Source organism: Antechinus flavipes, chromosome 3 (assembly GCF_016432865.1).
Source record: "Antechinus flavipes isolate AdamAnt ecotype Samford, QLD, Australia chromosome 3, AdamAnt_v2, whole genome shotgun sequence".
NCBI classification, from domain to species: domain Eukaryota; kingdom Metazoa; phylum Chordata; class Mammalia; order Dasyuromorphia; family Dasyuridae; genus Antechinus; species Antechinus flavipes.
Genome location: NC_067400.1, coordinates 523915602 through 523928745, shown reverse-complemented (window position 1 = coordinate 523928745; position 13144 = coordinate 523915602). Strand labels below are relative to the sequence as shown.

General features: G+C 43.6%; 1 protein-coding gene across 1 annotated transcript in view; it reads left to right on the top strand.

Moving 5' to 3' along the window:
• GAB2 (GRB2 associated binding protein 2) overlaps positions 1 to 9164 on the top strand; it is a 252651-nt gene extending 243487 nt beyond the window's left edge. Inside the window, 6 exon segments of the mRNA XM_051987210.1 lie at positions 2342 to 2421; positions 2900 to 3164; positions 3478 to 3568; positions 4824 to 4926; positions 6316 to 6441; positions 7452 to 9164. Of these exon segments, the coding sequence (XP_051843170.1) occupies positions 2342 to 2421; positions 2900 to 3164; positions 3478 to 3568; positions 4824 to 4926; positions 6316 to 6441; positions 7452 to 7595 (809 nt within the window). The 3' untranslated portion in view covers positions 7596 to 9164.
• The last annotated feature ends 3980 nt before the right edge of the window (positions 9165 to 13144 follow it).

The following is a 13144-nucleotide window of genomic DNA, read 5'->3' as shown; positions in this document are numbered from 1 at the left end:
TTCTCCTATAAACATACCCTGTACCAATGTATGTCACAGCCTCTTTACACCCTGGTAGATGATCTGTATGACTCAGAGGATCAATGATCTAAAGTTGGGAGGGACTCGAGGGACTGTATAGTCCAATCTCAGTCATTTTGTAGATGAGGAAACTGGGATAAATGGGTAATGACTTACTCAAAGTCACCCAGGCCATATCATCCTGTGGCAGAAAAAGTCCATTCATAGTGGCCAGACCTCTAGAGAGAAGTATGGCTGTACACTTGCAGGACCTGGATGGCTCCTAGGAGACAGATCCATTCCACCAACAAGCCTGAGCACCATTATCTCAAGGTAGGAGAGACAGAAAGGAAGATCTGGATTCAAGTCCTATTTCTGACACAAATGAGCTTTGATCCACAAGAGCATAAGTTCAATTTAATAAACATTTATTAAACACTTGCTGTGTGCCCAGCATTGAGCTAAGCTGAGGTGTTGATTTATATTGGTAAAAGGATTTTCCTCTTCTGGGAATTCCCTAAATAGGTGAAATCAGAGGCTTGGGTTTGGTCCAAAATTCAGTACTATTTATATTAGCTTTGTAATGGAACAAGAATGAATTTTATTGCCTTTCAAATCTTACAGATGAGAAAATTGAGGACTAGAGAGTTTAAATGACTTGTCCAACTACATAGTGAGTCAATGGCAGAGCCAGATTTCTTGACTTCTGACTTAGTACTCCTTAAACTGTTGGACCATCAACCAAAATAGACTGAAGTCCTTTTGATAGCAGCCATTCAGTCAATCTTTATTGAATGAGGAAAGACTTTGTCAGATCACCTTTGTTGTGTAGAGAGCTAAAAAAAAAAAAAAGTACAGTCCTTGCCTTAAGAAATTTACTATTCAATTGAAGAAAAAGATTCAGCTATGAAGTAGGAGAGGTTACAAGATGGAGCCTATGTATGTGATGTAGGCACTTAGGTGCCACAGGATTTCATAGGAGGAAGCTAAGGGGAGTCAGAGAATAAAGAATGATGGGGATAATGATGTAATATCATTACATGATAACAATTCCCATTTTTCCTGTTTAAGATTTACCATGAACTCTCCTCCATGATCTCATGAGGCAAAGAATGCAAGTGTTGTTATTCTATCTTACATTTTAAGAAACCTAAACTCAGAGGAAATGTGATGTTTCACTTAAGATAGTATCACTGTCAAGAAATGAATTTAGGGGAAAAGAGGGAGGGTGAGGGAGCGGGGAAGAAGGAAGAAAGAAAGATAGAAACAAAGAAAAGTAAGGAAGGAAAGAAACAGAGAAAGAGAGAAAAGGAAGGAAGGAAAGAAACAGAGAAAGAAAGAAAAGGAAGGAAGGAAAGAACAGAGAAAGAAAGAAAAGGAAGGAAGGAAAGAAACAGAGAAAGAAAGAAAAGGAAGGAAGGAAAGAAACAGAAAGAAAAGTAGGGAAGGAAAGAAACAGAGAAAGAAAGAAAAGTAGGGAAGGAAAGAAACAGAGAAAGAAAAGGAAGGAAGGAAAGAAACAGAAGAAAGAAAGAAAAGTAGGGAAGAAAGAAACAGAGAAAGAAAGAAAAGGAAGGAAGGAAAGAAACAGAAAGAAAGAAAGAAAAGGAAGGAAGGAAAGAAACAGAAAGAAAGAAAGAAAAGTAGGGAAGGAAAGAAACAGAAAGAAAGAAAAGTAGGGAAGGAAAGAAACAGAAAGAAAGAAAAGGAAGGAAGGAAGGAAACAGAAAGAAAGAAAAGGAAGGAAGGAAAGAAACAGAAAAAAGGCAAGGGAGAGAGAGATGGAGGGAAGGAAAAAGAAAAAAGGAAAATGGACATAAAAGATCGATTAATCTTCATGGATAACTTATCAGCTCACATATATCTAACTTATGGATAGTATGAATGAGTATCCTGACAACCCTGAAATTGTAAGTACATTGCATAAATAATCATAAATTTCTTAAAGTTCAACTGAAATGATATATGTAAAGTGTATCTAAGTCTATCAAAAAGCCAGCTTTTATGACTGAATGCGAGATGCAGCTGTTACCATTGTTTTTATTGGGAAGAGTTTAGCAAAGGAAAGGATGTGCTTTTTCTAAAAGAAATAAACAGTAGAAGAAGCCAAAAAAGAAAAAGAAACAAACTTGGGTTTCTCTCAGGACTCAAAGCCCAGCACTTTTATGCCACACAGGTCCAAGAAGATTTCATGGGAGGTGTCCAATTCTGAGCTGAGACTTGTGACTTGTAAGACATTTGGGCGAGAGAGTGACTCAGGGGAACCTGTGAGTGTTGTTAGGATAGAGATGATTGGAGTCCTAAGACAGGTACATACTAATCTGTCATCTCTGTGTCACAGCCTCTTCCTGTGAGACATATGAGTATCCACAAGGTGGCCAGTCTTCAGAATCTGTCAATGATGGATTTAACTCCTTTATGGTAAGTGGGACCAGCTGGCTCTAATGCTTGTTTCCCCTTCCCCTTGGTTCCCCCATGCCTGATCTAGACTCCAACTTCTTAAACTATGGCTTGTGACCCCTATGGGGTCTTGTAACTGAATGTGGAGGTTGTGAAATTCTGAAATATCATTCTTTATAAAAATGTGGGAGAGTCTTTTCTTACCCCCAACCCCGTTAAAGCTTTGGGGCTGGATAGATAAATAGGCAAGCTGCATATGGGTGATTACATGATTTCCTTTTTAGTTTAATATGTATTTCATCTTTAGGAATACAATGAAACCTTTATTTAACTTAAATCCTTTCAGTTACAACTCCATCTCTTCTTGTTTTGTGAACTCAGGAAAGAGGTTTTCTCTTGACCTCCTGGAGATGGTCAGTCACACAGGATTGAACCTGCCCTCCCTTTTTCCTCTTCCCCCTTCAGTGACATTTCCTGTGTCTCTTTTTGTTTTTTCTAGACAGGGAAAGCCGCCATGGGACACACAGACAGCTCCAACTCAGAAGACAATTATGTGCCCATGAACCCTGGGTCCTCCTCCCTGCTGGCCATGGAGAGAGCTAATGACAATTCTCAGAGTGTCTACATTCCCATGAGCCCTGGGCCTCATCACTTTGACCACCTCAGCTTCTCCTCTTCTGCTTTGCCCGTCCATCGGGGGCCAGGGCGGGGGAGTGAGATCCAACCTCCTCCCGTCAACCGAAATCTCAAACCTGATAGGAAAGGTGAGGATGGGTACCCCCGGTACTGCTCTTTCTAAGAAGTTACATTTTCACAGTATGAACCTAGAGTCTTCCTAGGTGGGATGGGGCTTGGCATTGAGCAGATAGAGCAATGGCCTGAATGAGGTTCTCTTCTATTGCTCATCCTCACTTGCACAAATTCTCAGTAAAGATAATGAACTCTGCTCAAGATGTCTCTCCACCTATAAAGTGCATTGGATGAGGTCCCCTTCCTGCTCTGAAAATCTGCCATCCTTCCCAACACTAAGATAACATCCTTGTCTCGTTAATTGTCCTCTATTTCTTCCTATTCCAGCAAAGCCGACTCCTCTGGACTTGAGAAACAACACCGTCATCGATGAGCTTCCCTTTAAGTCCCCGGTCACGAAGTCTTGGTCTAGGGCAATGTGAGTGGGTTATGGGTCAGGGCACTGAGGAGGAGGATGGTGGGGCAAGGGAAGAAAGCTGAAACATCCAGATTCTAGACCTAGTTCTGTCCTTTCTTTGTCTTTTGCCTTCCCTATTGTCTCATGTTCTCAGTTGTTAAAAGGGAAAATAAGAGAGAGAGATACATGGCCAGTTCATGTCCCTGGTCTGCTGGAAAGGTGGTGTATATGAAATCACTTGAAGAAAATACAAAGTCCTGTGCACAGTTTGAGGATGGATTGAATTCAAGTGGCTGTGTTTATATATCAGGGGGCTTTGAGGATAAATAAATTCAAATGGCTGTATTTATGACAGTGATGCTGCCAACAGTTCACATGGATGTAGTATTTGACATTTCAAAAATGTTTGGCAAGTTATTTTTTTGGAACCAAAGTTTAACTGAATATTAACAATAATCATTCAGTCACTGGATTGAAAAATACTGAATAAAATCAGAGGGTTAGATTAGGTGCTTTCTAACATCCCTCTTCACACTTAAGATTTTGTAATTCAAATGTAGCATCCGTTAGCCTTTCCCATATTTAGTATGGTTGTCTTTGAGTGATAACTGTTTAATTCATGGCCTAAGCTCCCACCTAATATGTTCCTTGATTACTATGCAAGTATTCTCTTTCTCTTGTAATTCTTCCAGGGGTTCCCTGGTCTATAGTAATCAGGGTCATCTAGATAGGGTGCTTGAGTTTCATAATACTGACTGATATCAATATCAGTGTATTCCTCTCTTAATCCCTATTGCACCCCTGTTGGATGTCCAAGAAGAGCAGAGGCAATATCAATTCAAATCACCCTAAGATTCTGTGATGCAAAGATTTTAATATTTAAGATTGTATGATTTAAATTTTGAAAATGAATTCTGAGATCGTTAAATTCTAAAATCCTAGCATTTTATGGTCTTCATGTATTAAGAAATAATGATCCTAGGAGCCTTTGATTCTAAAAAGACCACAATTTAAGAATATCTTGAAGGACCAATTTGTGTCATTTAACACATCTGATTAATATAGTTTATTTCTTTCCTTATTTGAAAAATCCTTTAAGATGCTAATAATAAAATTTTGCCTTTAGAATGCTTAATTACAAAAGATAAGGGAAAAAGCCTTGACACGTGAGTTAGACGTATCAAAGCCTTATTAAGCTTAAATATCTTTTAAAAGGCATCATTTAACATGCTGGGCCCTTATAGTGTTAACTGTGTCTTCCTCTTTACATGAACAGTCACACCTTCAATGCTAGCTCTTCCCAGTCCTGCCGTCCCGTCTCCACTCAGAGCATCACCAGCACCGATTCAGGGGACAGCGAGGAGAATTATGTCCCCATGGTGAGTACCATTGGGAAGACAGCGTCTGAGAGGGGACCAGGAAAGAGGCACATTCAGGGCAGCAAGGCAGACTGCCTGCTCTGGATGTCCTGTGTGGATGCTGTGATGCTGGGTGGCCATCATAAGGATCCAGACAGTCAATAAAGCATTCATCAAATTTTTAATGAAGGTCTGCTTTGTACAGGTCCCTGTGCTGGGCACGAAAGGGAATACAGAGAAATGCCTTCTTACCTCAAAGAGTTATAATCCATTGGGGGGTGGGGTGAGGATGAGATAGGCAAACAAAGAATTTTTATTTTCAATAAACTTCACAAATTGGGAGAGTTGGTGAGGTCTGAGGGAATGTTCTAAGTTTCTCTTGAATGCTTCTCCAGACTGGGAATAAGGGTCCCAGGCCTGGAAAGTAACTTCCTCCCTTAGAACCAATGAATAATTTGGCCTTTGATGCCTTCCAGGGTCCTTCTAGCTCTGCCATTCTGTGTGCAAAGATCCTTTATTGCTTTGCAGAATGTTATGTAAATCCCCATTATTGTTTATTATTATTGTTATTATTACTATTCTATGTTGTAAGGTCTCTTCCAGTTTTAATATTCAGTCTTCCTTAATCTCCTTTGGTTCTGATCTCCTCGATTCCGTGACATGACTTTGGACACCAAATGGTCACTCTTGAACTGTTGGTTAATAGAAAATTATGTGGCTCCCAAGGTTCCCTCTACCTTTGTCATTCTCTGTCCTAAGGACTTTTTCATTCTCTGTTTCAAGGTCCTTTCCAGCTCAGGGCGCGAATTCTAGAGCTGAAAGATCTGATGCATAATATTAAATGACAAGTGTATTAGAGTGTTCCATGGGAGGGCCTTTATCTTTCAGTACTTCTGGGATCTGGGACCTCATGGGTGCCGGGGATGTCTTTCCTCCTCGTTTCAGCTGGCAGTGTATGCTGACGGCAGAAAGATGATCCTGTGGATGAACTTCTCTACTGGTCCTTAAATAATGGAGCCTGCCAGAGAATTTGCTCCATTGAAAGAGCCTTTCAGAGCTGGGAGGGTGGTGGGGCAAGAGAGGGGTAGTGGGCAGGGGTCCTTCCAGGCCGTAATCAGACATGACAGGGAGAATCAGGTCCTTTACTAGGGTAGGAGCAGTTAATATGTTTAAATTTAATTTCCTTGTACTGAATTGATTCATAGAAGATTTCAGGGCGTTTTTTTTTTTTTCTTGCAAACAAAATGATTGATTTTCCCCCAACCCTCTTTCTTCCTTATTTCTTTCCCTTTGAGTCCTGCCTGCCTCTCTCCATTTCTGGTCTAGGAGTCAGTCTTAGAGGGAATTTTTTTAGGGAATAAAGAACTCCTTAATTGTTGATGCTCTTCCACCCTTATCTCCCTGTTACAGCAAAATCCTGTGTCAGCATCCCCTGTTCCCAGTGGCACAAACAGTCCTGCTCCCAAGAAAAGTACAGGCAGTGTGGACTACTTAGCCTTGGATTTCCAGCCAAGCTCGCCCAGCCCCCACCGAAAGGTACCAAGAGGGCAAGGGTCCCAGGGACTGTCTGGGCCATCATGTTGCGGGGAGGGTAAGGATGCAGGGCAGGGAGTCGGTGTGCCATCAGCAGAGCACTATGGGCAGGGAAGTAAACTTCTAATCAAATAATAATCCTTTACTTTATGGGAGGTTTGCTTTACGGGCTTCTGAATTACTTTCTTATCCAAGATTTCATTTGATCCTTACAACAGTCCTGTGATGAAGAGGCTGCACTGTCCTGCTTGTGGATCCCCATCTAGTGCAATGTATTACTCAGATCCCAAGGGTTCAAACACACCATCCATTTAATAATTTTATAGTTTTCTTGTCCCCAGAAAGGTTCCATTTGCTCACAACAGTCATAGGTGGTCCTGTTGGGATGGGGGTGACAGATGGGGGCTCATTCACACTTCCCTCCTTCCACCAGTATCCCAGCCCAGAGAGAAGCTTGTGGGCCCCTGGCAGTGGTTGCCTTGGAGGCTCTCAGCCATCCAAGGCGGCTACGGAGTAGGGGACCGAAAGCTAGCCTGACTCACACAAGTTCTGGTTCTGTGATCCTGGGCAAATCATTTAACTTCACAGGGCGTCAGGCAACTTTCTTAGACCCTAATTTGTAGAGAAGACAGTGACCTGCATTGGTTGAGTTAGCTCCTTTCTTTATCAGGAGTTCTCTGTACCAATGAAATGATATTAAAATATATATACATATAAAACACATATATGTAGTTAAACATATGTAAAACATATATATATATATATATAGCTAAAACATGTAATCAAAACATATAGGTAAATACACATATAGTTAAACATACATATGTGTATATGAGTGTGTATGTATACACACACACACACACACACACACACACACACACACACACACATATATAGTTAAAACAATCAACAGCTAAACATCTGCTGAGGAAAATGAAGGGGGAAGTATCTGCTTGGAGGAAAGGCAGTTTGTGTCCCTGGGACTTATGCTGGTTTGTGTTTCCACTCCACAGCCATCTACATCATCCATCACATCAGATGAAAAAGTGGATTACGTGCAAGTGGACAAGGAGAAGACCCAGGCCTTGCAAAGCACCATGCAAGAGTGGACAGATGTCCGGCAGTCCTCAGAGCCCAGCAAAGGGGGCAAGCTGTGAAGGGCAAGGCAAGCCCTGAACCCAGGGAAGGGGTCTCCCTGTAGCCGACTTCTTCCTGCCTCCCTTCTCCCTTCCTTGGGGTCCCTGGACTGCTCCTTGGGCCCAGCCTTTTTGACTCTTTCTCCTGAGGCCAAAATAGGGGAGGAAGCGCGCTTGAGGGGATGGATAAAGCCGTCTCTCTGACCTCTGGGCACCAGCTCAGGACCACACCTTTGAGCAATACTGAAAATGCCCAGAATCTACCTGCCCTTGCCTTTCTCCTTCCCAAGCTTTCGCTGAAAAGTCTCTGCCTCTGTCTCTAGTTCCCTATTTCTAGGATTTTCCTCTGAGCCAGGGTTGGCTGTCCTGGGGATCCAGAATTCAGAGCCCCCAACTCACTCTGTCACAGCCTCCTGCTCCCTGACTTCTGGCCTCTCTTAGTCTTGACATAATGTGTTTAAGACTCTACCCACCTGTCCCTATAGGCTGGGACACATTTTCCAGGAAAGAAGAAATGGGGAGCCTTGGTTAGAGGTGTCTTTCTTACTAGGGGACTCTTGCCTTCTCTGTTTGGGGAATCCCCAGAAGCAGGGAGATCCCCTTCCCCAGGTCCAGGGCCTGCCTGTCTTGGCCAAGGAGGCTGGTTCTAAGAGTAGGAAAATCCCAGCAGCAGGGAGCAGGGATTCGGCTGATATTTGCAATGTCCCACCTCCAGAGGAGCTGCTTCCAGCAACCCAGGATGGGGAGAAGCAGAATAGACCAAGGGGGACAAAAGATCAAGACCAAGATATCAAGCACCTGGATGCTGTGGACATTAAAACTATGGACTTGGGAGATTTGATGAGTGTACCGAGGCCCCTGCTGGAATGGAGAATCCCTGCTCAGCAGGAAGCTGCACCCACAGGCGGCTTGGGGCTAGAGTTAACGGGGTTCCTTTGTACACTTTGGAGGGTGGGACTCTGGGGGATGGAGTGGACATACTGTAGGCAAGAGGACAGACCCAGTATTTGGATGTCCGTAGTGTTAGAAGGGAACTGGCTTCCCACTGGAGTGTGCAGCCGTGGGAGGAAGAATGTAGTGAAGGGAATGAGGCTGATGAAATGTAGGAAGTGGGTAAGGGAAGGAAAGCTTTTGGAGGTTAATGAAGAATCTGAGGTACTTTATGGGAGTGGATTAATAGGGATGGAGGGTGATGTCACATGCTCAGTTAAAATGCACCAGGTGTGTTTTTGTTAATGTAATGTTGATGCTATGTGAATGGGAGAACTCCATTGGGGAAAGGAGATCATGGAAGAAATGCAGCAACGGAGACAATGAATGTTACATGGAGAAGAGGAAATGCAGATAGGACTGATGTTGTGTATGTAAGGGAGATGTGGGGTTTGTAGGAGTAATTCTGTACAGGAGATCTGTACAGGTTTCAAAGATTGGGATGAAATCTATTTCAAGGTCAAGCTGGGTATTTTCCCTGTGTCCCTATTCAGAAGAGGGCAAAAATTCTCAAAACCAAGCCCAGATTTTTTTTTTTGTCAGGGGGGAAAAGGAAGTCTTCTGGATACATGTCAAAAAATGGAAGACCTTAGGAACTAAGTCTGTGTTGCACGCATGTACGATGTGCCTCAGATTGGGCCCAGGTGGGGTGGGGGAGGTAATTAGTCTTCTCTGGGGGTCTGCCTGGTTTGCAGCTGTGATAGAACAGTGTTCTTGCAGGGCTTAGGAGCCAGAGCTTTCTCTGAGAGGCAGAGAGAGTGGGTTATCTAGTGGGTGATGAAGCGTTACTCCTCATAAACTCAATTATTTGTAATTTTCATAGGATTTCTAGCTGGACAGGACCTTTGAGACCATCTAGTCCAATCTCCTTACTTTACAGAAATCAAGGCCTAAAGAAGTTAACTGTCTCAATACTCCTCCTGAAGTCTGAGTGCTTTTCTCACTTGCCTACACAACTGTCTCTTTCAGGACTTCAGGGGAATAGCCCAGGGGATCCCCCAACAGATGAACACACACACACACACACACACACACACACACACACACATACACTTCTCCTCTCACACCTTCCGATTGGCCAGGACACTAGGAAATAAGGGCCAAATCTCGTCGAGGAAAAGAATTGAAAAATAGGGGAGCCCAACACTTAACACCTCCAGGATACCCAGCACCCAAGGGTATTAGCTAATTTGCAACATACCTCCAAGGCTTCAGGTCCTTAGATCAAGTACACATTATCCTTTTGTGCCTCAGTTCCCCATCACAAAAATGGGGTAATAGCAACCTACCTCGTTGGACTAGGGTTGAAGCTGAGTTGACTCTGAATGGCCATATTGTGGCCTGTTACCTCTAAGTTACTCCTTTCCCTGTCTTACAGCGTCAGCCTGGGAGCCCATGCTTAGGAAGGGCAGGGAAAGGTTCCTTCCTTGTTCTTAGCTCGTACAACTTTGTCAAAAATGGAAGAGGCTGAGGGTCCGTCGTCTGGGAGAAGAAAGCAGAATTCTGCCTCACAATGCGGAGAAACACTGGCCAATTCTTTTTCCCTCCCCAAATTATTTTAATATGAAAGTGGAAAAAAAAATGCCAAATGGCTAGCTGTTTATCAGCTCTCAGTCCCAACCGTATTTCCTGGTGGCTGCTCAGCTTTGATTGCGATAAAGCATTGTGTTCTCCCAAACGTGCCTGTTGCCCACTTTGAGAGGCCCCGAAATGGGGAAGCCCAGGAAAACAAGGGGTTTAGATCAGAGGCCTAAGGCCCTTGAGTTCCAACATTCTGACTGAGATGCTCTGCCATAGCACTGTGAGGTAAAGGCATGAGCTTTGTGGTGCTAAGAGAAAGGAGCAGGCCTGTGACCAGAGACCAATTGTTTCACCCAGTAGAGAAGGAGGCTCCCTCCTGGGAGCACCTGTTCTGAGACACACCAAGAAAGAGCAGCAACCTCCCACTGGAAGAACCTTTCTGCTTTAAGGAAAACAGCGGGGGACAGTATTTAGGCTATTTGGGCCCAAGCTGTGTTGATGGCCCAAGAAAACTCCATCATCCCCCTCCAAGCCTTCACTTGATGAACCAAGAAGTTGTCTTTCTCTTCTGATTTCAGTGGCATCCCACAGCTACCAGATTTGGAGTTTTGTGGCTACTCTTTCCTTCTCAATTTTCACCTCCTCCCCACTCCCACAAATACACAGAATGAGGGCTGGTCCTTGGGCCTTGCTTGACAAGGAACAGGTGGGTCTAACTACTGGCGAATCACCCTCAGGCTGGCCTTTGCTGTACAGCTCAATGCAGAGTGCAGGAGTTTGTGCAGGGATTGGGATTTAGAAGAGACCATTTTTTTTCTTATTAAAAAGCATCTTCCTTGCACCTATTTCCCCTGGAAGGCCTTATTTATAATGGGTAATACAGATGTTTAGGGGGATGGAATATGTTAGTAGAGAGCCATAGTCCTGAGCTGTGGCCACATCAGCTACAGCTTTTGGGATCAAGGCAGAGCAATGAAAAATGGGCAAGGAGTGGGAGTCAAGGAGCCATCCCCTCTCCCACTCAGGAGTGGGGTGAGGGGAATGGAGAGTTACAGAGAGCCCTCAAACCCAGGCCAATAGATAGAAAGGTCCTTCTCTTTTTCCTCTGCTCCCTGCCCCTCCCTGGACTGGATGATCTCTAAGCTTCTGTTTGGTTTTGTTGTAACATTCTTGGATTCTACAAAGAGCAGGAAGGATCCAAAAGATCTGAAAGACCATGACTTGTGGCTTGGGGATGACTGCAGAGGAACCTGTAAGATTGTCACCTGAAGGGCTGTCCCATGAAGACATACCCAGTTCTGCACTCATATCTTTATTGGTGTTGGTGTCTGTGTCTTGAAACTTAGAACCATTTCCTGGGGTACAAAAGGGAAGGGATAGTGGTCTTTGTGGAAAACCTTCCCCGAATCCCCCTTCCAAAAAAGGAGGAGAAATGGATTGTAGTGCACTGTGTACCTGAGATGTTAACTGTTGAAAATGGACACGTTTCCTCAAATCGCTGTTGGTGGCCAATGGCCTAAATTATTAATTTATTCTTTTCCTTTAAAAGAAGATGAAGAAACAGCATTTGTAACATGTATTTATCCTGTAAGTAGGTTTTGAGATTGGGGGTGGGAGGGGGAGGAGGGTGGGAAATGGGTTTAATGTAGCTAATGTTTCTGCCTTTGATGAAATATGGTACAGGCCCAGTGAAAGTGAATCCCCTTGTTAACTGCAGCAGGGCGAGAATAAAGGCAGAGAGAAATCTGATCCACTGAGTCTGTCTGTGTCTGATACGAATGGTTGATAGAGGTTGAGGGCCCCATCCACTCTCACAGAATAAGGCTCACAACTCACATGTCTAGGGTGCTTTAAGGTTCACACAAAGACCCTAGGAGGTAGGCAGTGCAAGACAAGAACCCTATGGTTCAGAGGAAGAGACTACAGGGCCAGAGTCGAGGTGATTTGCTGGAAGTCACTTAGCCAGGACTTGAGCCTCATCCAATATTGCTGCTTAATATGTAGTAGATTATAGGATGATGGACAGAACTGGGAAATGACCTAAGAGGTCAATCTAGTTCATCCCCCCCCCCTTTTTTTTTTTTTACAGATGAGGAAACTGAGGCTGAGAGACTTTTTGAAAGGACTTGCAGTCTCAGAAGCCCCCATTTTCTCCTCTTCCTTTCTTATGCCTTCCTCCCCCTTCTGCTCTCTCTTTCTGACCTTACTTTCAATCTCAGTTCTGTGTATAATCATCTTATCTCAGTGTAATCATCATCTCACCTCTCCAGTCTGTTAATTAAGTATTCATTTCTGTAATGCTTTATGGTTTATAAAGTACTTCCTTTCACAAACCAGCTGAAGGCAGGAATGTCAATGATACCCCATTTTACAGATGACAAAACTGAGGTTCAGGGGAGGTTTTATTACATCTCACTGACCCCTCGTATCAGAGCCAGGAATTTTGACTCGAAGATAGCACTACTGTTTCACAGAAGAGGGCAGATAGGTAGACTGAGACATTCCTGAACTCTTTTCCATTTTCCTTTCCCCATCCCTTCAGCCTGTCCCTAATAGGGACAGTTAGGTGAGAATACAATGGTTTCCACTGAAGGTTGGAGAAGAGAAATGGAGAGCTTTCTCTCGAAGCTTAAACCTCTAGCATTTCCTCAGTTCCAGTGGATAAGGAAGAAGGTGCAGGAGGAGAATAATTATGCTAAGACTCTCAGCATAGTCTCATAGCTTAAATAGTCTGATTGTCGTTGCATAGTCTGATTCCACAATTCCTTGTCAATAGATTGAGGGCAAGAAGAGCTTGAGAGGCAGTAGGCTTTGCCTCATTATGAAGGCTTTCTGTAGAGCCTTAAAATGAGGGTCTTAGTGACTTGCCTGAGGTCCCCATCCTATCTCTAATATTAGCTGTATGATCATTGCTTCTGAATTCTTCTGATTTCCTCTAGAAAATGAGGGTAATAGGGTTCTCACTCAGGATTGACCAACACTCCCTGGCAGGATTGCCATGGAGAGCATGACAGAAATGTGCCTGGAAATGGCCAGCCCGCAGTTTCACTGCTAAGAAT